Here is a 24,229-nt window from a genome sequence, read left to right as displayed (position 1 = left end):
ATTCACGCTCTCATTCACTCCTACGGATAACTTAGAGTCACCAGTTAAACCTGATTAAAACTCAGCTGCATGTTTTTGGAGGAAGTCAGACATGCAAACTCCACACAGTAGAACCGCAAGCCGTAGTTGTTAACAACAACAACAAACTCAAATGTTATAAAGCATTTAGGATTGTTTTTGATTAACCTATTGTTAAAAAGGCATTGCATTTGCAAGGATTTCATTATGACTTGTTTAGAATTTCAAAACTCAAACTTCAGGACTCGGGACTCTTGATCTAGGACTTGATTTGGAACTTGAGTGCAAAAACTTAATTTAAGTCACTCTGGGCTTGCAAATCAATAACTCAGTCCAACCTCTGGTGACTTCTTGTGAATTCTGCATAAAACAAAAACACTTCAATGAACATCCCTTTTTTAAACTGCTTGAAAACAACGTTAGGCAGCCAAGTTACTTGACCTTGACTTTGCATTTTATCTGGTCTTTATAGATTTCTCTGTTGATCTTCATTCAAAAATCTGTACTGAAATCTGCCAAAATAGCTCCTGCATCATATGTTCTATATATAAACAAGCATCAGAAATATGAGATAAAGTGCAGCAAGATGTGACGTCAATCCCTGAGCTCTAAATTCTATACTGTGAAGCACTTTGAGCTGTGATTCATGCACGAAAGTTGCTATACAAATAAAATGAGTATTCTGACTATTATTATATAACCTGTACCACAGTAGGATCATACGACATGCTCATGCAGTGCAGACTTTCCCTGTTGGATCTGTTTATCTGTGCACCAAACACATACAAGGACAAATAGCAAAAGGTGCGGTGAGTCACCCCAGCTTATCCGTTTCCATCCGGAAATTTCTCTGCTTTTCCATGCATATAAATATGTGAACACAAACACTGATGCAGTGTCGCTCTCCATCGCGCTCACACATGCTGAATGTACACATGTGAAAGGACATCTAAAGGCTCATGACCTCATAAATTGGGCCTATCAAATGGTGTGTGTGTGTAAATAGGTTCTTCAGTGAATGTGTCAGGTGCCACAGAATATATTCATGCTACAAATATCTCCTTTACAGTGTATATTGTGGAAAGAATAGTGGTTATTTGTGTGAAGACCGTAACGAAACTGCCAAGACAAAACAAACTGGACTCTATTTGTTGTTAAAGCTGGCAAGTGTAATTATCATACATTTTCTAATCATTCTCTGGAAGAATAAAGTAATCAGCATGGAGATGAGAATTGATGAGTCATCCAGGGCAGATGATTAGCTGTAAATTCACTCATTTACTAAATCCCGGTTGATGAAGAGAGTGGAGTCGACCAGAATGGAGAACGGCATGACAAAAGGAGGCACCAGCGTGTGAACATGATGGGATGTGCTATATTACAGTGTGGCATGTGGGACTATGTGAAGAAAAAAAAAAGGCAGAGATTAACTATATTTTTCAGGAGGTTTCGTATTTCTTTCATTAGCTATTCTGTTTCGGGTGAGATAAAGGTATTCTATATGGAGCGCTTCCTCAGCGTTTCCTGTTCACAGGAGGTGAAGCGAATGGACGAGTCAGCAACTTGGCTGTGAGGCGTGTCGCATTCGTCTCCACACAGGAACTTACTGGCTTTCACAAATGTAGCCTCCACGGGCCTGTTCGGGCTGCTAACATGTCTCCAGGCAGAAAGACACACATTTGACATGTACTGTACTAATGAGGTGTCTAAATCCTGCTCCGACTCCAAGACGTGATGTCTCCTGAGGCCAAGACCAAGAAAATGTGTAGGAAAGTTATAGAAATCTGTGAATGCAAGTTTTTTTCGAACATTTTCAAACCTTTTATAGTACCTGATAATGTGGATGGATTATAAAACAGATGTAAGGCAAGATGTCCTTTTCCTTTGCACAGCAGCTGAATTATCATGAAATCACATGAGATTCTCGTCCGGCTTCAAGACATGCGTTGGTGTCTGAACCATCGATGGTGTGGTTTAAATGCATGATGACACAGAGAGGTTGCTTTTTGTTCAAATCAACAATCTTCTAAAGAGGCCAGGGTAGATGTGATGTCTATATACACAATTTGTAGGCGACAGAAGGGCTGTGGTTCCCAGTTGTAGTATTGACAAATCAAATTTTAGCAGACGTTAGTTGCATTCAGTCCATGTGGAGAGCAAATAATAATAATTATAAGTTTATTTCTATATTACCCTTTAAAAACAACAGCTTTCAAAGAGCAGTTAATTACGGAGGAGAAAGATATCGCAAGGCCAGCAGAGCACAGATAAGGTGTAAGAAAGTGGTTCTTGCATTAAAACGATAAAAGATAAAAGATCAATTACAAGTTAATCTCAGATACCAAGGATAAGTAATTAAGTAATAAGAACAAAATTAAAAGGTAAATGATGACTATGGAGAATCAAATAGAATAGAACATAATCAGATGGAAAACATTACATAAAAGTAAGTCTATAAAAGTGGGTTTTAACAAGTGATTTAAAAGAAGTTACTGAGTCTGCACCCTCGTTCCAAAGTCTGGGCGCTCTGAAGGCGAAAGCCTGGTCTCTTTTGGATTTTAGTTTCAACTTTGGAGCAGTCTGAAGGGTGCCACCCGAGGATCTAAGGACACGGGTTGGTGATAATTCTGATGAATAGTTAGGAGCAAAACCTAAACGAAAAAAAATGAGGCAGAATGCCCTGGGTGAAATGCAAACCCGATACCCGATAGATCGATATCGTCTGCCGATGATGCAGCTTTTACCTGCATGTGTATGTGTAAACTGGCCTCTTGTGGATCAGTCTGCTCTTAGATATTATCTCCCAACTTCATTCTTTCATCTCACATTACTAATCTGTACAGCGCCTGTGCCCAGGGGTCCATCCTGTCGTGAACCGTCCATGCCTCATAATATAATACCTCAATCAGTGCTTATTGTGGAACATTAACAATAGACCAGAGGAGTCGTACAAGCTGATCCTGAGTTACACTTCAGTGTGACTGTGTCTCTGTTTGCCTCCCAGTCGGCATCGACCGATCAGGTTCTGTTCAAACAATTTACAACCGAGTAATGGCGGGACAACAGTGAGATGGCTTCTCATGAACCCAGCTGGACACATTATTAGATAATAGAGACCTCATGAACCCAACGTGAGATATTATTTCAACACACACATGCAGGGAACAATAATATGAATCACTTCCTTTCATTTGTACCAAAGAGCTGCTGAAGAGTCATTCATGACTGACTTGCTACATTTTCTACAAGAAAGACTGTAATATTCTAGGATTGTAACAATACACACAAGTCACAGTTCAGTTCGTACCCTGATTTAGCAGTCATCGGAGTGAGTTCGGTACACCACCAAAAAACCCAAATGCATAAGTTTCTTTTATGTAATTTGAACTGACAGTCGAGTGTCAAAGTGACAAAGTCCTCCTACAGGGCATTGAGGTCTGTAGCATTTTGTTGGTAAACTATTTTCATCATATAATAAGGAAAATTTCCAACTCTTCTGCATTACACTGTAAAAATAGTTAACATACAGTTTCAAAGGCACCAGGCCACATTAGGGAATGAAACTAAAAAAAGTCTCTTATGCTAAGAACTAAAAAACAAAATACAGGTTGCTTTAACTCATCTCTTTGATCAGCACGTTTGGGTGATGCAGTTGAATGTGCATGAGCATGTACAATGTGTTTCCAACACCAATACACCTCTATGTCTTAAGTCAAAATAATGTTTACCTGAGATCATGTATATTTAAATGAAACTTAAGAGAGCTTTATTTGAACTTAGTGAACATGAAAAGGCTGGTCCTAGTATGGCATTAATAATGCATTAGACTGACGATGCTCTGCCAAAATGATGCTGTAAATATCTATATACATGTAATTAACTCCTGATCATAACCTAAAACAACTGTTAAAGATCACATGATATTAAACTTGTACTTCAAGACTGGGAGAAGGGAAGAAACATTGGTACAGTGTGCTCCAGCTATAAATGTGAAAACTTTAACTTATGTATTTCAATGTAGACTACATCAGCTGCTTAATTTAGCTTTTGCTGCAAATAATCTTTATTATATCACCCTTTAAAAATCTACACTCTACTGGGAACCAGCAGGCTGGTCTTCCAGCTGCAGTGTTTAATTTGCACTCATCATGGTGTGACTGACGCACACACCGATCCACTTGTTGTGCTCCCCTCAGCACATGTACAGCTAAAAGTTCCCTGGAAGAACTTGTGAACTTTGGTTCTACATTAAGTGATTGGATGTACATGCTGTGTATTCTGCATGCAGCTGTGTGCACCAGGCTGTGACAGTTCAGCACCAGTACACAAACTGTTACAGCCCTATTATACATTCAGGCTGATATGTTACATGTCTGTCGGCTGCATCTGTGTGTGCAGCAAGTTCCTCGCAGCTCTGTATTTCTGTTCTCCTGCCTCCAACACACTGAATCCCATTACAACACTTCAAAATCAAACCAGAGAGAGAGAGAGAGGCCAGGCCTCCCCTCCTTTTCTTAGTGCCCCTCGCTGTGAAGCTTTAAGGGAAACAATTCCTCAGACTTCTGTAAATAATGCAAGTTTTTTTTTTTTTTTAAGCACTTGCAAACACAAGCTGTTTTGCTCCCTTTGGCGAACGTGAAAATGAATAAAGCCCGGTAGGTTCAGGCAGAGAGGGTGTTGAAAGTGACTGAGTGAAAGAAAAGAGGAAAAAGAGAGACAGGTAGAAAGTTCAGCCACTCAGCGAGGGCATTAGGCTGTGAGGCATGAAGAGTATGTTGGCAGAATGTTGGATAGAGATTCAGTGATCCATCAAAGGAAAGCCTGTCTTTCTATTCTGCCTGCTGGAGAGCCTTCCCTCCCTGCATTGCCTGGCAGTAACCCCCCCCACCCCCTCTCTGTCTCTCCTTCTCCCCCTCCTCTCCCTCTCTCTTCGTCCTTGCAGAACGTTTCCTGGGGTAAGCAGTACTCTTATGCCCTCTTTAAAGCCATGAGCCACATGCTGTGCATCGGGTACGGTGCCCGGGCACCCGTCAGCATGTCTGACCTGTGGATCACCATGCTGAGCATGATTGTAGGAGCCACGTGCTACGCCATGTTCGTGGGCCACGCCACAGCTCTGATTCAATCTCTGGACTCTTCACGCAGGCAATACCAAGAGAAGGTAAGCACCAAACAGTAACCGTATAATAATAAACACATGAGATTATGAAGAAGATTGGGTTTACATGAAATCGGATGTTATTTCAATTAAGTAACTGCATGGTATGACGTGCAAATCTCTCATGTTTTGTTGTTTCAAGGTAAGTAATGCTAATAACCAGCGGGATGGTCTTAAAGTATTAATTTGAGGGTTTTGCTCTTTCCGACTGCATAAAATCCTGCCCATTGGAACTAGACTTAAATAAATTAGGTCTTCTCTCAGTGGGCCCGTGGACCAATGGGTTGAGCTCTCACAGATCACAATATCCCTGCCGATGACTGGGAAAGAGGATTTTCTGCCCCCAAGCAGATCACATAAGGCCAACGGGGTGAAAAGGTCTCTGACATGACCAGCCACCGCATTGTCTGCATGCTGCCAGTAAATTTTTTATTCTTTTCTTTCATTTCAGTCCCTGTTACATCAGGGTTTTTTTCTTCATGAAGGGTGATTATCCAGCATTTCAGCCGAGCCACCATCTGTGATCCCGCTGAGGGGCCTGGGCAATTCCCAGAACACACGGCCATGACTGATGCGCTCTGTGCTCACATGCGAGAACCTGACTCTAACTCCCAAACTTTTTCCTGCGCTTACGCTGCAGAATTCCCTGTATATACACAGGCTTCAGTGCAGGGGGATTATATGCCTCTATTGTATGGCTTGATCCACTTAAACTCATAGTTCTGATTAAAATGAAGAGCTGACCTTTAACTTGTGTGGTAACAGATGATGTAAGCACCAACAGACTGATTTATCTAACATGTATGTAGTCATTTTTCAATACACATGACGTGAAAACAGAAACAGCGTTTCATGAACAATTAAAGGGGACTTATGATGCTCATCTTCAGAGTCACATTGGTATTTTAGGTTTCTACTAGAACATGTTTACATGCTTTAATGCTCAGAAAACACATTATTTCCCGGATGCGGTCTGTTTGAATATACATGGATTCACCCCCTGTCTGGAAAGCTCTGTTTTAGCACCTGTGTCTTTAAGAACCCCTCCGAAAAAGCCCAGTCTGCTCTGATTTGTCCATATTTTCAGGTTTGCAATCGTTATTAATCAACCAATCAATGAATCGACTAATTATTTCAGCTCTGCAAAAAATTAAATGAACAGATGAATACTTTACCCTTAAAATTACCATTTGTATCAGTTACTTTCATGTGTGGAGTTCTTGAAGAAAACTTTTTTCTTGCATAACTCAATGGTGAACTGAGAACCGCAAAATGGAGAAAATTATTGATGAATTTAAGTCAATAATCAAAATCTGTTTACAAGCTCTCACACAACATTTGTATAATCCAAGTCTCATTTATTCACTGGCATGTTCAATACTTCCCAAACACGTGCATTTTTGCTAAAATTTTACTATTTGAATCAAGCAGCCCTCATTTATTTTAATTAATTTGACTTTGCATTCACTGTGGATGCATGTGTTGAAGACCATAAATCAAGGTAACAAGGTATAAGTAATTTATATACATATGGTCATTCTAAAGGGGAATTAATTAATTATATAATGCCACAATGTTCGTTTTAGCCTGACTATATTTATGTGAGCACATACACAGAGGCAAGCCCAGACTGATACACAAAGCACACATCAATTACCCTGTAGGAGGTTGTTGCCATGATTCTTATCAGAGTGTCAGCAGAGTCACCTTGGCTGTGACTATAAGAGGACATGCTAAAATACCACTTCATTAATTTACACCTAGCACATAAAAGTATTTAGCCATTATCAATTCATTGGAACATGATGGCCTGACCTTGCCAGCTGCTGCCATGGTCAATGAAAATCCAGAGGAGCAGCCCCTCTGTGTTTGGTTGGTGGGTTTTTGGTGCAGTGTTGCAGTGTTATATATGGCACTTAGAATTCATCATTAGGAGCGCAAGCTTTTATGCCTTTATGCAAAATACAATGCTAATTGCTGCAGTATCATTATGGTACAAAGCCACCCACAACTCACAAATAAAAAAAAAAAAAAAGGTGTGGAAGTGGTGAAAACCTCATAAGGAGAAGAATAATGTAATCAACATCATGCTAAAGTTCACCTGCATGGGATCATGAATGCTAATTATTCATCAACCTGCAATAGATTGAAAAAAAAATCCTATCGTTACACTAATAATCAGCAGGGCTAGTCATTAAGGTTTGGATTTAAAATAGAATTGATAGCAGATCAGAAAAGGTCAAATAAATTAGAAAAAATAAAGAAAATAGCACAACCCTCTGAATGGCTTTTTAACCGCCAGTTTGAGCCTTGAGACTAAATATAATAAGATAGGTGTAATAGGCTAAAATACCATAGCATTTAATCTGTTTGGTTTTAAATCTGGTAGAGATATACTTTGGGAAAGTATCTAAGAGAGCAACTTTGACATTTTTAAAGAGACATTTCTTTGTATCTTAATCGTCTGCACATATGTGCATTTCTTTAATATTTCATTTGTTATGAGTTCAAAGATACGAAATTCTAGATTGTGGTTCTTGACTCGTTTTTTAGCCTTTTTTTATCATACTATATTTAATCTTTGGGCTCATGGGACAACTGCTTTTCTCTAAAATATAATGAAGTATATTGCAAAAACAGAAGCCCCATGTGCCCAAAGACTAGAAATAGAAAGGTTGCGCAATTAATTGAAATTTCATCAGAATGGAATATGCACTTGTAAATATTCAATCCCAGGGGAGTGCAATATTTGTGAAAGGCAAAATATGTTTTAAAATATAATTCTGAATTAAGTATTGTTGTTCTGCAGAGATGTTCCAGCCTAAAAATCAGATTCTACAGACTTAAGGAGAAGTCTTTCTTTGGTATAGATGTACAGATATTAAAATAATCACACCATGATTTTTTAAATATATTTTTTATTGAATATGAAAATAATGATGCAAAAGGGATCACTACCTCCAATATTGTGAAAAATATCACAGCTCTAATATCGGTTAAAATATTCACAATTAGATTTGTTTTTCCAAATCCTGCAGCCAGATATAATATAATAAGGAAAACTCACTTTCAGCCACTTTTTTGACAAATTCCCAAATGTTTTGAAGGGATTAAAAAAAATGCCCAGAGAACACTTTCACCAGAGAGAATATAAAATTTCAGTTGCGGACACAAAGCATGAATATGATGTCTTCATAAGCTTTATTTTATCATAATTGAAAACAAAATTATATGATTGATCAGAGCTAGATACGCAGATGTCACAGCACATTCCGCAAAAATTAATGACAGAGGGTCGCCCACAGCAAACAAGTCAACCGTTAAAAGTCACTGTTTGAATTAGTGACATGTGTCTCCCTCAGTATGTGATGTACATCTGCTTCACAGCAAATCTGCTTAATCTACATCCCACTTTCCACATCCCTCCGGGCATCGAACTGACAACTCCGAGGCTGCGAATGCCATGTCCGTGGTAACAGAGCCCCAGTGTGTAGCCAGACTCAGCTCGGGCTGATTAGCTGCATGGCTGTGCATATCAGTGGAGCAGGCTGAGGAGCAGCAGGGATGGGTTCAGGGTGCTCAGCCCGGAGTCATTACATCTATCACTGCCACAGCTGGGGGGATGGAAACATGGAGAGATGGATGTTGGTGTGAGGTTAGACATTAGCTAAGGACAGAGGATGCTTATTAGAAGATGAGGAGGGAAGAATGATGCAGGCAATCATTCTTGTCAATATGTTTTTTAAAAAAAGCCTTTTTCATCCTCTCTTGTGTTAAGGAGAAGAAAAAAACTGTAAGATCAAAATGAGGAAAGCCATCAGATGGAAGGACTGAGATACAGATATAGAGTGATTGGAGGAGAGGGTGGGAGGAAATGGTTGTGTAAAGCGTGCATGGTCTCAAGACATGCCTGCTGTGATGCCCTGGTGCTGAATCACTGTAAGCCAGCAGACAGCTGTGTATCACTCAGCAGCTCAAGAGCTCTGCTTTAAGACATACAGTTTATAATCTCTGCCTTATTTCATATACAGGGCTTAGATTTGAATGTAAACCTTACTTAACTACTGTGCTGGTTAAATCAGGTTTAAATCACTAGCCTGTGGTTGAACATGTTGAATGTACAGCCATCAGTGTCAAAAAGAGAAATACATTGAAAAGGATAACACAGTAAATACTATATGCATATTATGGCATTTGCATTATAAAGGCAGGCAGCTTGATACAAATTGTGCAAGTTTTTGGGAAATGCACTTATTGGATGCCTTGCCGAGAGTTGTGAATGAAAAGATTGACTCATGTTTGAGCGTTAAATAAGAAGCTAAAGCCAAGAGATGTTAGCTTAGCTTAGCATAAAGACTGGAAACAGGGGGAACAGCGGCCCTAGCTCCGTCCAAAGGTAACAAAATCCCCCCATGAGCACGGCTAAAGTTCACTATTTACCACATTATATCTTGTAAAAGTCCCATGTTGTAAAAAGTTACATTTTCCTTTTTTGATAATAAAGCAGGTATAGGTGTTCTATACACACTCAGAAAGAAACCAACTCAATCCAAAGAGAAATGCACAGTTCTTCAGGACTTCAGTAAGGTTGAGATTCCCCGGCTGCAACGATGGTGCAGAGACTCACAGAGCACGGATGTGAAAGATCCAGAAAAACTGACCAATCAGAGCTGGCTATAGTCTTTTTCAGGAGGGGGCCTTAAAGAGACAGGTGCTGAAACGGTGCATTTCAGACCGAGGATAAACAGAAGCATACTGGGACAGACAATATGTGAAAAATAATGTGTTTTTTTTTTTACATTAAGGAATGTAAAACATGTTTGAGTAGATATCCAAAATACAAGTATGAACATGAAAATGAGCATGATATGTGCCCTTTAACCTGTAAAAACTGAGCAGTACACCAATGACGGGCTGTGGTTCTATGAAATCACACATAACCACAGCCTGATTTTACATTAGCTTTGGAAAAGGCAAGCTTCCTGTTTCCAGTTTTAAAGCTCAGCAAAATGTCAAATTCTCTGTTTTTACTTGCTTTATAAAACATAAGATGGGTCTTTCCTAAGCCAGAGACACAAAAGCATGCGATTGTTTACCCTTCTGGAAGACACAAATAGGCGTCAAATCCATTTCTGAACAATCCGTTTGAGCAGAAACCTTTTCTATCTCGTCTCCCTTCTCACCTTAGAAACAAATTCACCAACATTAGATGTCAGTAGATGTTATATTTAATTGGGCTTTATCACATTTTACAGTACATGAAATCATACATTTACATGGGATGTTATTTTCTGCAGATAACAAAGCGCCCCTTGGGCTAAATTATATCAACAGGGATGCCGACAGTGCCACCGGCAAGAACAGAAGTGGGTTAATTTTGTACCATGTGAGTGTATGAGTGACTGGGCCCTGACTATCTCTAGAGAGAGGCACAAAGAGAGCCGTGGATGTCGAGCATTGTAGTCAGCATTTATCTAAATTGCTCCATGAGAAAGAATAAAAGGATAATTAACCAAAAAAAATTACATTTGGATATTAAGTCGTCATTTTGTAGACTTGACATGATTATGACCCTAACCTGAAGTAATTGAGACATGCACAGAAGAGTGCAGCTAATCAGCAGAGGCTGGTGACAAAAACTTAATGTGAAGTTTGCACACAACTATCGTTCAAAAATTCTTATTTTCTTAAAGGGAGTTTGGCGGAAGCAGGATGGGAAATCTTAAAATGAAGCCAGTGGTGCAAAAAGTAACCATGAAATATCCCCGGTTGGTGCAGAATCTTATACTCTAAGACTAAAAACTCACATTGTCTTTAAATGTGAAAGGTTGCCAGAACTTAGTTCAAATTTTTGTCTATGCTGTCATTTTCACTGGCATGCACCCCCTCCCTCTCAAGTTTAAGTTTATTCTGTAGGTCTACATCTGTAGGTGAACACAGGGTCACAGTATCATGAAATGTGTTTGAGAAGAGAAGCGGGTCAGCTCAGTAGTATCTAGCGGTATGGACACTTCTCATGAAACAAGAAAATTTACAATATAAGAGAAAAAAAGAAATAAAAAAAAATATGAGGTGGCAATAATAAGATTGAATACAATGAAAATTATAATAGGTAAAATAGGATAAAGACAAGCACTGTGTTCACATATGAAATGAGGGTTGTTTATAGAACAGCCTGTCTCCCCTCAAAAATGTCAATATAGATACTGTGTACAAACGATTTTTAATTTAAGTTACGTTATTTATAGTAAGTAACGTGAATGACCTTTTTGAACATAACTTTACGTTTTTTACGTAACTTGCGGTAGTCACGTGACCCTTGACTTCACTTCCGGCATTTACTGTTTAAACTTTCTTTTATAACGCCTTACCAGGACGTTTTTTGCCCTAAACCTGGGTCAGTGGTTTTATAACATAAATTCACAGAAACTACAGCCTTTTTAACAACCGCGACCATGCGACCCGTGTGCTATTTTTAAAAAGCGCCGCTGTACCACGAGCCATGAAACGTGAGCTGCGATACTAACATATGTGCCGTAATTTGTGGTACTGACACACGACCTCTTCTGTTATTTAGGTTGGAGAACTTGTTGTTATCGACGTAATGACACGTTATCCAACACTCCTCCTCCCTCTGGAGATCAGATCACCAGAAATAACCTCCCAACCGCCGCCCAGTGCCGGACTCTAAGCAACACTCTCCAGCTCCTACTGTACAGTCACAGTATCACTTTTTTGCAGCCATGACAGGAATTAATGAAGAGGACACTGAGCCTTAAGTGTCCTCTCTCTCACTTTGGTTGCATCACACAGAGCCTGCCACTGGACTGGACTACCACCCTCACAGCTGCTGCTGGCTCGCACCCACTGCTCCTTTGTGATTACCAGAGGCAGTGTGGGAGACAGTGTTTATTTTCAGGTGTCAGGGCCTTGGACTGGCTGGGAAGATTGTTTTCATGACCCTGGCCCTGTCTGCGGAAAAACTGTGCGAGGAAACAGACTGATCAAAATAGATGAGCTGAAGTATTTTCTCTCTCCCTGCTTCAGGTCAATACTTTCCTTCAGGTGAATGTGGGCAGAAATGTAACTCCCACTTAGATGAAATAAATGACCAGAAAACAGGAGGGTTCTCATAACTGGCAGCATTGCTCAAATGGAAAAGTCCTGCGTCCAGCCATGTGTGTGCAGTAATAAAAAATATAAATGTAGAGTTGCAGGCCATCTGGCTTTCTGATAGTGAGGCCACAAATCATGTCATGCTTTCTTCTGTCCATTTTCTCCGTGCTGTTCTCCCCCTCTTCCTCTGGCCTGTGTACTGTACTGTGAGTAACAGTAATAACAGCAGCGGGTTTAATATTGTTATGTATTTATTTTAAACTCACATCAATTCTTTGGAGAGAAACATCCCTCTCAAACCAGAAAAGTAAAATATATTGTGCTTGGTGAAAATTGTCGGTAAAGCACAACTAGTAACTATTTAACGAGTGATTTGAATTACAGTTAACATATCCTTAATTAGATTTTAGTAACATTTCTATGTGTTCAATAGTAGAAACTCATTCCAAAACAGTAGGCATGGTGTGTAAAATGTGAATAAAAGATATGCATTAAATTCAGAATTTAAAAAAAAGATTTGCAAATTATTGCATTCTGTTTTTATTACATTTTTCACAGCGTTACATTTTTTCCTAATCAGGGTTGTTGTAGGTGTATCTGAAAATCATATCAAATATATTCTAATTTTGCCTAAATCCTTAAACTATGGTTGCTTCAGTTCTAAGGCTTTAATACATTTTGAAATTTCTAATACAAAACATGTTGGTTATATTTGTTTGTCGTATGATTTTTTTTCATTACAAAAGGAAACTACAAAGGACAAAAATATCTAAAAAATTCAGGCTTCTAACTTACATTTTATAGAACTTTAAAAATGTATTTTAAAGCCAGTAATTACTACCAAATAATTAACATTTTTTCTTAATAGTTTTGCTGATTAATGTTTCTTAAATGTAAAGTTAGGTAAAGCATTTGTAATCAATGAATTGAAATAAAGCCAGATCAACAGTGTGAAGGTGAGAGAATCCCTTTGGCATCATGAAACATAAATACATTATCCTGTACTGCTCATGTGCTCAAAATGAAAGAAATCCCCCAAAAATATTCAGGTGAAATCATGCAAATAATTACCAGTCATGCAATCTGTGCCACCTCGCTCATTGTCTTCGCAGCTCTTAAATCTCTCCAGGATATCAGGTATACCTTGCTAGATCACATTAGATCATAGCGTGGTTGCCTATTAGGACCGGGCTTCCTGCATGGGTGAAATAATCGGAACTGCTACCTTGGTCTGACATAGCCCCGGGCCTGTACTTGTTCCTACTTTTCCTTCACCACCTGCCTCCCTCGTTCTGTCTCTCCCTCCCCACACGCAGAACCAGGACATGGCACTGTGACTATGTGAGAGCATGACTTGTCCTCAATACAGAGACACGAATACATGCTCGCTGAAGACCACACTTTGTTGTTTATTCAAGGTGTACTCTGCTTGTTTTTGTTGCTTATTGTCATCAGAATATTTAGTTCAGCAACTGATATCCACCTGCTTTCTTTATCTTCCTCAGTACAAGCAAGTGGAGCAATACATGTCCTTCCACAAGCTTCCAGCAGACATGCGGCAGAAAATCCACGACTACTACGAACATCGCTACCAAGGCAAAATCTTCGACGAGGACAACATCCTGAGTGAACTCAACGACCCTCTCAAAGAGGTGAGACAACTTGTTTCTTAGTGCCTAAACTGAAGCGAAGCATTGGTTCATTCACTTAGCAACATTTATAAATCTCTTTGAAAGTGTCCATTTGAAGATTTTATTTTTGGAACAGGTAAAAAATACACCTCAAGTCTACAAAAAATAGGAAAAAAATCTTGACAGGTAAGCTGTCACACGGTGGTTTCAGTTTGGGAACATGAATGAGTTTATTGCCTCAAGATGAAGAGTGAATCTTCATTTGGCTCCTTTAAGTGTGAAGCACCTGAAACTAAAATACCAACAACCTGTCATCTCATCTTACAAGGTCAAAGGAGAAAAAGAGCTGAACGGATTCTCCTCAGCAGCCTGGGTGAACCCAGACTGAGCATCCAGCGACAAGATATGAAAATATTCTGCAGAGAAACGTTACCTGAGCTGATAAACAGCCTGAGCCTTAGAGCTGTTTAACAACGGCTCTTTTATTTATAATATTTACAAGTCTGCAGAGCTTGAGGATCGACTGAGTATACTTTAGTATGATTCACAAAGAGAGGCAATGAGATGGAATATTAAAGTTAATGCCGGAGTCAGTGACCAGTTTTTAAGTTCCTGGCTGACCTCTCTGTATCAGCAGATTACATGGGTAATTAAGCAAAGGTGGATGAGAGAGGAGAGGACCAAAAAGCAAAGCAAGCGTAGAAATCGTGACCATCTCTCATGTAGCCCCATTAAGTCAGCGTGCAGCGGCGTGGGGAGCTGCTGCAGGATCTCAGACACTCTCGGGGAGGTGCAGGGATTTAAAGGTATGACTTACTACACAGAAAAGCCTACAGGCTTAGTCCGCCGAGCACAGCAAGCAAAGTTAAAATCTGCGTAGAGACTGCGTCACACAATGAAAGCAATGCCCGTGGGACAGACGGGTAAAAACAAACTGAGTCGCGCCGGAGCAAAACAGGGCCATAAACTAGCTTACGTTGCCATTTCACATGTCAGTTATGGATTATTTCAACAGTCTCTCTCTCTCCCAGCGTCGGTACAAAAGGCAGGTTAATAAAGAAACCACTTTTCAACAAAGGGACAATCTAAGTGTCTTTGTGGCTCATTTTCTACACTGTGTATTACTGTCAATTATTTTCCAATAAGGAAGCCCTCAAGAGAATCAGATTGCAATAATGTTTGACGGTAATGCAGGTGAAAGTAAAGATTCATTTGTCTTCTGTTGTGCTTCTCGTTCAGGATCTTGCCTCTAGTTTTCATACTTTGCCTCCATGTCTGCTGCTTTCAGTCAGACAAGACATACAAATAAAAATCATATAGCCAAAAAACAACAACTTTTGGCCAGTTTTACAGTCAGATATAGGACATGTTAATTCCCAGTCTCTTAAAATAAGGCTTATTGTCTGACCATCCATCAGAGATTGAGTTATATGTTCACAATTACTATTGTGGTTATGACATTTAATTACACTTTTTTAAGAAACTCAGAAGCGGCTTAGAAAAAGTGTAGCTTGGACAGAAACCTTGCATGCTAAGTCGATTGCATGTTATTATTCTATTCATTGCACAATACGAGATAAGAGCAAGAAGAGTTTCACCTGCTGATAAAGGAGCTGCGGAATTATCCTGATCATTACAGGTCTGTTTCAGGATGTCAGTTGTCCAGTTTGATAGACAGTCTACCTGCAGGTGTAGTTATACTTTAGAACCACTTTATATACAAATTCCAGACAAATCTGCATGTACGTAGACAGGATTATTGCCCCGTCACGGCTGTTGGAGACGGTGCTCTACTGTTCTAGCTGGCCCTTGTGCCCAAAACAACTCATGCAGCTCCCTGCTCGGTTATCGTGCCAGGTCTATTTCTGCTGGAGCAGCTCAAGCCTCTGAAGTGTGCAATTCACTTGTAATATTTATTAATACCTGTATTTACATTTCGGATGAAGACGTTTACACATACGGTGGCTCTGAAAGGTCAAACAACTAGAAAAAAGCCCACAGGAAATCTAACCTGTGCCAAAAAACTTTGATCCGAACATGATTGACACTATGTAAAGTCTTATTTATTTTTAAATGTGCATGAAATATATGGACTTGGTATGCAAAGGCCTTTGTCAGAAGAGTACAGTGAGCGAAACAATGTAAGGATAACGCTTGGCTTTGATAGATTACTGAATGCTTCATCCACACTGTATTATTAGCATTTATTACCAGGGTTTACCTTGAGACTTTTCTGTGTTTCCCAGCCACCCCTCGCCCCTCACCTCACCTGCTCTTAGACAATTCTTTTTACAAAGCTACAGGACGAATGCCAGCCTCCCTGCAGCTGCCAATGCCTTCTCTCCAAATGAGTTTTGCTTTTGCCAACTCCTATTTGAATCATATTGCACTAAAAGCAGCTGTGCACTTTACAATCAATGATAAATTATGGCCTACTCTGTTAGATACATCTTGATTTGTCAGTGTTTTACAACTAATAGCACCTTAACTGTTGTGCAGCACTTGGCCTCCGTAGTAAAGTGGCCATAAGTTTTGTTCTGAGGGATAAATGATGGCAGCAGTGGGGTTTGTTTTTTAATCTCCGCTTCCCCCGTCTGCATCCCAGTCCCTAAACATTTAGCAGCCAAGAATCAATTAATGTTGCTCCGTGGCCGACCCGTTCCAGGTGGACTGGCTCAGACTGAGGCAGCGGAGTCGGGCTGATTGCAGCTGAGTGTCCAGCACAATTTTTGGGGGTGCTGATTTATAGGTCAATTTGGGATCAGAATCAGCTCCACTTAGCGGCACTCAGACTCGCTTTGGGCTGAGAAATCAGCCCAAGTATACTTTAACTGATTCTGGCATGTCATTTATCACAAGTCTTGCATGAGCCTGTCAACCAGGTGTGCCAGATTGAGGCTGCTCGAGCAATAATGACGACCAGGGATTCACATTTTGACTGATATCAGTGAATAAATCATCCTGGTGTGCAAATATGGACAGTGGTTCATTTAAAATTCATCCTCTGGGATGTATAACTTGCTATCAGTGGGTCTTTAATATATGTTTAGTCCTTTACTGTGTCTATAAGTTCTTTGCATGAACCCTTTACTGGTTTACATTCGTTTTGGTACACTTTGAGAATCACCTTGCCGTGAATTCACACTTGTTTGACCCGAGTAATCCATCACATTGAACAGTCTGTTGCTGTGCTGCAGCTGTGGGCAGAAACCACTTTAAAAACTCTCCTTGGTGTTGCTTTCAAGGACACTCCAACATCCCATAATTGATTGTTTGCTGCCAAAGAGCATTTAATTGATAGGCTCTGGTATTGGAAAATCTGGTCAACAAAGACACACAAGAACTCAAAGGAAAAGAAAAAAGGAAAGTTGCATTAAATGGTTTGCTATTCAGCAGCGAAGTCTCAGATTTTAGATGTCCACTAATGCACCAACACAGAGAATCTTTCCATGCAGCCTCTGCACACAGCAGTCTTACCACAAAAAGTTCTGCAAGTTGATTGTCAGAGCAGCAAAACTCAGCTCAGACCTCTGCCAGGACCAAGTGCTTTCACATGCTCCTCAGATGGGAAAACTTTGGAAGTCGTTCTTCTGACTTTATTGTGTTTAGGGGCTTTAAGTCATGATGTGGAAACAACATGGACGCTACTAAGAAAGTGTAATGGATTTCAGAGTGTGTAAACCAGCAATTCTCAGATTTGGATCCAGGGCACTCTGCCAGGGGGTCAGGGAAAGATTCAGTAATATGAATCTATATTATCATGCCATAAAAGGCTTCATAATTCAACAAATAATATCTTTATTTAACATTTAAAATAGTTCATAGACTTTGTGCCAATTTTATGAATTATAAATTATCTTAAATAATGAGAAACTGTTATTTGTTTAGCCTATGTTTGCTAATAGTGAACCACTTCAAATTTGCCATTTTCTATTGATTTGGCTTTGATTTTTTTTTTTTACAGTGTGACCTGCAGCTAATTGAGTTGATTCTTTGCTGAAATCGTGCAAATATTTTAATACAGGTCTGAAATATTTTATAGACAAGTACTTCAGTCAAAAAACAGCAGCTTAAATAGAAAATATGAGGAATATAAAAAGTTATAAATATCAACAGTAGAACTAAGAAACTAAGTTTAAAAAATATCTATCATATCTTATCTATCATGTCAGTTGTTCTTGAAAAAAAATGATGAGAACCTCTGGTTTAAACAACATGTTAATAGCCGTTTCCAGTATTTGCGTGATAACCAACGAGATAAAGAAACAGATCAAGTGAGCCATAAAATATTTACCAACTTTTCGATCACTTTCCAAATAGTTTTTCTAACTTGAGGAGGCATTCACATGTATTTTCGTATTCAAGAACTATTTTTTCTGAATATCCCAACACCACATGCCCTAACTGGCAACGCAAAGTTCAGATGCACCATCCAAACTTTATAAAAATAAAAAAAAATGACCTCATATCATATAAAAACACATCTATAAATTATGACCACATGAAATATACATGCAGTTTGTCATTTGTGGACATTATATTATATCCTTACAGCTGCTGTTCTCTCTACCCCCCTTTTCCTTCCCTCGGTCTCGCTACCTCTTATTCTCCACCATATGACAAATCTTTAAATAGGCATAGCCAAAGATTGTTTCCCCAAGAGGACTCCTGGCTGGGCATGAAAATTGCTTACTATCTAATTCATTAGTTCTGGTGCATGATTGAGGTCAGAGCCCCGTGGCATTAGCTGACACCGGCATCTGAGGCTGAGCTAACATCTTTTTGCTGAGCGTCCCAGAGATTGGTTATCTCTCTGTTAATGTCCTGTTGTCACTGGAGGAGAGTTATCCCTCACGGGGGGTCAACAACACACCACCGCAGATGCCAAGTGCCCCGGCTTTCCATCTGCACAGCAACAGAGATGTGTGGGTAAACAGACAACAAGCTCCTAATCTCCTGCTGGGTCTGAGGGGACAGGATGAGACCAGAGAGATGGCCTGCAGCCGGCACCAGAGGGCAAACTCATCAGGATCTGACTCGTGTGCCAAAAAGTTTCTTCTCAGGAGTGATGGGAAGTGCTTTAGAAGTATTAGGGATAAAGCAGCAATACGCATCCAATTCATTTCTGCCCACAGATAAAAGCAGCAGAGATGAAGGACTTGTGGTGGTGACTACCTAACTGATGCTCGTTTTTCAAGTTGTAGGTAGAAATTATTGAATTATTCATGGCGTGATCTCATCTACTGCGGCTTATTAGAGCCATCGTGGGTCTAAGTCACAGAAATGTGTTTTCAAAGTTTGGATGTCTGTGATAATGTGTTGATTCTGGACTAAAATAATGAGATTTATCAGCCTCTTTTGGTGTTTTGGGGTTTTTTTCTAGTAAATTTGTGACTTTAATCTTAGAGATTTTTTTCCCTTGTTTTCTTGCAAATGTGTGACTGTATAATCTCAGAGTATTTAGATTTTTTGTACTTTTGTCACTTTAATCTGAGAGAATATTCATGATTTTCTTCCTTGAAATGTATGATTATACATTTGTATGTATTCTATGTATGTATATTCTCAGAATATTCAGATTTTTTTGTAATTTTGTGGCTTTAATCTTAAATCATTTTATATTTTTTCCTTGTAAATGTATGATTTTATAATCTCAGATAATATTCTGATTTTCTTCTCTCGGAATTTTTTTTTCTTGCAAACTTTATAATATAGACAATATTTGATTTTACTGTCATAACTTGATGATTTTTTTCCCTTTTTTAAAAATCTCAGAATATTCAGATTTTTTCATTTATATATTTTTGTGATATTTTTCTCATAAATGTAGAAATTTAATCTCACAATTTTTTCCTCCTAAATTTACCTCCTTAATCTTGATTTTTTTTTTCTTGGAATATTACCCTCCTTCCCGACTCTTTCTCAACCTACATCTTATCTCACATGTTTGACCAACATTTTCTCATTTTTTCTCCTCTAGGAAATTGTCAACTTCAATTGCCGTAAGCTGGTGGCCACCATGCCTTTGTTTGCCAACGCGGATCCCAACTTCGTGACAGGAATGCTGAGCAAGTTGAAGTTTGAGGTCTTCCAGCCCAACGACTACATCATCCGAGAAGGCACGGTGGGGAAGAAGATGTACTTCATTCAACACGGCGTTGCGAGTGTCATCACCAAGTTTAGCAAGGAAATGAAGCTGACTGATGGATCCTACTTTGGAGGTGAGAACAAAAACGTGAAATTAAATTTTAAATAACATTATATAGATTTCCACATGCAAACATGAATTATATATATGGGTAATGCCATGCAAGAACAGCATACTGACAGGCACGCATGCATTCCTACAGTATGTTCATATATTGAGACATGAGTCTAGCCTGAGGTCTTTCGTTTGATGCTGTTTGAAGTTAAGTTATTGTAGATGTAGATTCTCATTAACCAGTGTTGGACGTTAGTCAGCTTCCGCAGTTACATAACCCCTCATCTGGTTGTTGGAGTAGGCCAAGGCGTGGATCAGGCATCCCTTAGGACACACAGAGGATCCTCCCCCACCCTCACCCTCGCACATACACATACATGAACTCTTCTTCCCCCTCCATTCGTTCCTGCTGCATATGCTTGGCACTAACAAGAGCAGCTAGTCGTTCCTTCTGTGTAAAATCAGGAGCTGTTCCCTCGTTCTCTTCTCCGTCTCCATCTTTCTTTCCCTTTCTCTCGGCACCAGTCCCATTCCCCTCTCCAAAACACTAGAGAAATCATTAATTTTTTAAATGTCAAATGTAATTTCATTGCACGTTGTTTACCGGGACACGACAATGTCTGCCTGCGGATTTTGTCAATGTGAAAGCAAAGCAGTTTCCTATTTTAGAGGTTCTTGCATATTTTATCTCATGAGTTCATCCCCACTATGGAAGGAGTCTGAGGAGTCTAAGAATACCTTCGCTTTGGTGTGTCTTGCTGCATGCACTTCAAGTCTCACAGGCGAGCGAAGGAAGGCAGTGAATCAAAAAAAGAAATGAGGCGTCTTTCTTTTTTTTCCCTGCTTGTTCAAACCACAGGATTGCTGTCATGCCACTAAGTGTGCAAAGCTTTAAATATGGGATTGCCGGAGGACAGGGTGCATTTTAAAGTGTGCACAGAGTGGACATGTCATATGGTAAGATATGTAGCAGTTGCAGTGCTGTTCAAACAATTAATCCTCTGGAGCTGCAGCTCAAGAGATATTCTGCTAAAGAATCATTGTGGCACAGAACAAGTAGATCTTGGTGAGGAAACTAAGCTGAAATGTCAGGATGAAGACCTTCGGCCAATAAGGCTCCCTGACAAATGGATGGTAATGGCAGTGAGTGTGAAAGCATTTATCTAACAAGTTCAGAAGTTCAGGAAAAAAGGAAAGAAACTGCAGCAGTTTAACTGGCTATTGTTTCCAGTTCAGGGGTGAAAAGTAATAACGGTAGTTCCGAGTATATTTAACAATAGTGAGCGATGTTATTATACGTTGATAGACACTTATATATCATCCTTTAGATTCAACTGGTTAAGGAACAACAACTATTCTGTCTGTGTAGAGACTAGAGGAAGCCAGGAGCACGACACAGCATCAAGTCTGGAAACAGTTCAGTAAAGGCAGGCAAGGGTCAAAACCAGGAGATCAGGCAGCCAGGGGAAACAGATTCAATAAGAGGCAGGCAAACGAATCCAAAGTCCAAAAGGCAGCTCGAGTGGTAAAAGAAGAGTGGGGAAGGTGAGGTGAGGTGGGAGGCAGAGGGAGTGGGTTCATCTGTAATGAACAGTTGTGGAAGCAGTGTTCATATCTCTTACTTTTGTAAAAGTACTAACCGTGCTGTGAAATTACTCAACTACAAGTAAAAGTCCTGCAAAAGTCCGTACTCGTTATGCAGAATGGACCCACTCAGATTGTTTTATATATTCCAAATATAGTATTAGATTATTTGTATTGATGCATTTATGTATGCAGTGTTTTATCTGTATGAAGGTAGGGCTCATTTTAACTACTTAATATACTGTTATGAGGTTTAATTTAAAAGAATTGTCGAATCACTTTAACTTTATCAAGTTTTTCATGTTAAATCTTGACCTGAAAAGTAGGGCTGGGCGGTATATCAATATAAAAAATATATCAATATATATAAATATAAAAAATATATCAATATATTTTTAAATGTGATATGGAATTAGGCCATATCGCACATATCGATATGATTACATTTTTTTCTTTATATATAAATGCTGCCCTTGCTAGGGTTTGTTTTTTGCTTTTTGCTTTTGTAATGTTCTTTATTCTTTTCTCATATAAATATATTTATTTCAGAAAAAGATTGGCCTATTTTATTTCATAGGCTATTTTTATTTAAGATATTTTTTTAATTAAATGTGCACTTTATGGAGCTTTGATTTGAAAAAAAGGTACTCCTGTTATACAGTATTTATGTTCACTTAAATAAACAATAAATCAATAAAACTACTTGTGACATGTCATATTTGGCTTTGACTTTGACTAAACACTTGTTCTCACTTTGCGAGAAAAATATCAGGTTATACTGTATATCGTGTATCGATATTCAGCCTAAATATATTGGGATATTACTTTTGGTCTATATCGCCCAGCCCTACTGAAAAGTAACTAAAGCTGGCAGCTAAATGTTGTAGATGTAGATGTATAAAGTTACATAAAATTGAAATGACTTAAAGTACAAGTACCTTAAAATCGTACTTAGTACAGTACTTCAGTAAATGTACTTACATTACACCACTGCTAAGACAGGAGAAATAGTGACATAACATGAGAACTGGAGCATAAAAAAGTTGAATAAGTTGAAACAGTAAAAAACATGAATAATGACTGGCCGCAGTTCTGACAGTCTTTCCCAGTTAAGGCTTTTGACAGAGCACAAACCCAAAGTATTAAACCTATTAGGGAGGTAAAAGTTTTCATCTTGTGTGCGCACTGGTGGTCAAAGTGGCTATAATCAGTATTTTTATAATAAATATGCATAATGTGACAATGTAAAAGGTTTTTGCACAGTACATGACCTGCTCAGCACCCAGAAGCAGACAGACATTTAGAGATTAGTTGGTGAACATAGCTAAGCATTTATCCCAACCAGAAGCAAAGAAAAAAGCAGATAATCCTCACTCTTTAGATGCCTGAAACAACTAATGTTTGGCAATTTAACTTGGACATCAGCAATTTATTAGTTAACAACAGTCAGCTGATTTTCTGTGTGTTGACAAATTAAGAAAGAAAGCAGTTTTTTTTATCATTTCCTCAAGGTGAAATTCTGTTTTTTCACACATTACACACACAGGCTTGAAATACACAAACATGAACACATGCATTAATAGAGATATGTGAGAGTGAAGGGGCTGCACATAAACAGCTACCCAGAGGTTGGTAGCAGAGCCCAGGAGGCAAACTGACACCTCTACAGTTCCCAGTCCACGCTCCATACCCGATCTCGACGGGTGCTTGAACTTGAACTGGCGACCCTCCGGCCTACTCCCGCCAAGTCTCAACGGACTGAGTTACTGCCGCCCCAGTAATTGATTCACAGAGTGATTATTTCAGCTCTTGACTGCAGTATAATGGAAGCACATAGTTAAAAAAGGGCAAATTACTCCTGCTGGATATAAAGTGCTAGACTGTTCACTAACACGGTTCCAAACAAACCGCTCCCCTGCAAAATTGACCTCTGGAGACCAAATTTATAAATTCCAGGAAAGTGTTGAATCAGCGAGACAGTTAGTGCTTTTCAGGGATTTTTGGATTATCTTTTTCAAGCTTTGTCTAAAACATTTTGAAGGTTATTCTGCACCACAAAAAATTAACTCCAGTGTTGTTTTGTTTGCTGTCTGATGTGCCCTCACTCGGTGAACAGATTCAGACAGAACAGCTTGGTCCGGATTGATTTGGCAGAAAACAAAGGAGTTCATACTGTAAGTGCAGGAAGGTGAAGGAGAGTTCACAGTTCACGGAAAAGGGGAAAAACATACAGGCAACATACAGGAGATGTTCCTTTTTAATCCTGTAATTAAAAGATTTGTGTTGTGTCCAGATAATAAAGGGCACATTGTTCATTTTGCTGTGTTCTGTCTGTGCCCGGCCACCTGCTGTCGCCTTCTGCCCAGCTGGTATTCTCACCCGTTTGTGTGGCATTAGTAGATGAGCCCCGAGTCGGGAGCAGCTGCCTGCACCAGGCACCTCACTCTTTCCCCCTTTTCTCCGATGATTCACAGCCCTTACAACCAGGCCAGAATGAGAAATCAGTGAGGGAGACTGAGA

At 39.3% G+C, this 24,229-nt stretch overlaps 1 protein-coding gene across 1 annotated transcript in view; it reads left to right on the top strand.

Annotated features, from left to right (window-relative positions):
* The window catches only part of LOC131992257 (potassium/sodium hyperpolarization-activated cyclic nucleotide-gated channel 1), a 93,871-nt gene that overhangs the window by 52,867 nt on the left and 16,775 nt on the right, over nt 1-24,229 (top strand). The window contains exons 4-6 of the mRNA XM_059357761.1: nt 4,961-5,179; nt 13,798-13,944; nt 19,904-20,144. Of these exons, the coding sequence (XP_059213744.1) occupies nt 4,961-5,179; nt 13,798-13,944; nt 19,904-20,144 (607 nt within the window). The remainder of the gene's footprint in view (nt 1-4,960; nt 5,180-13,797; nt 13,945-19,903; nt 20,145-24,229) is intronic.

Source organism: Centropristis striata, chromosome 19, assembly GCF_030273125.1.
Source record: "Centropristis striata isolate RG_2023a ecotype Rhode Island chromosome 19, C.striata_1.0, whole genome shotgun sequence".
Taxonomy (NCBI): Eukaryota; Metazoa; Chordata; class Actinopteri; order Perciformes; family Serranidae; genus Centropristis; species Centropristis striata.
Note: the sequence above shows the minus strand (reverse complement) of the source record. Positions and strands in the feature narration are given on the sequence as shown.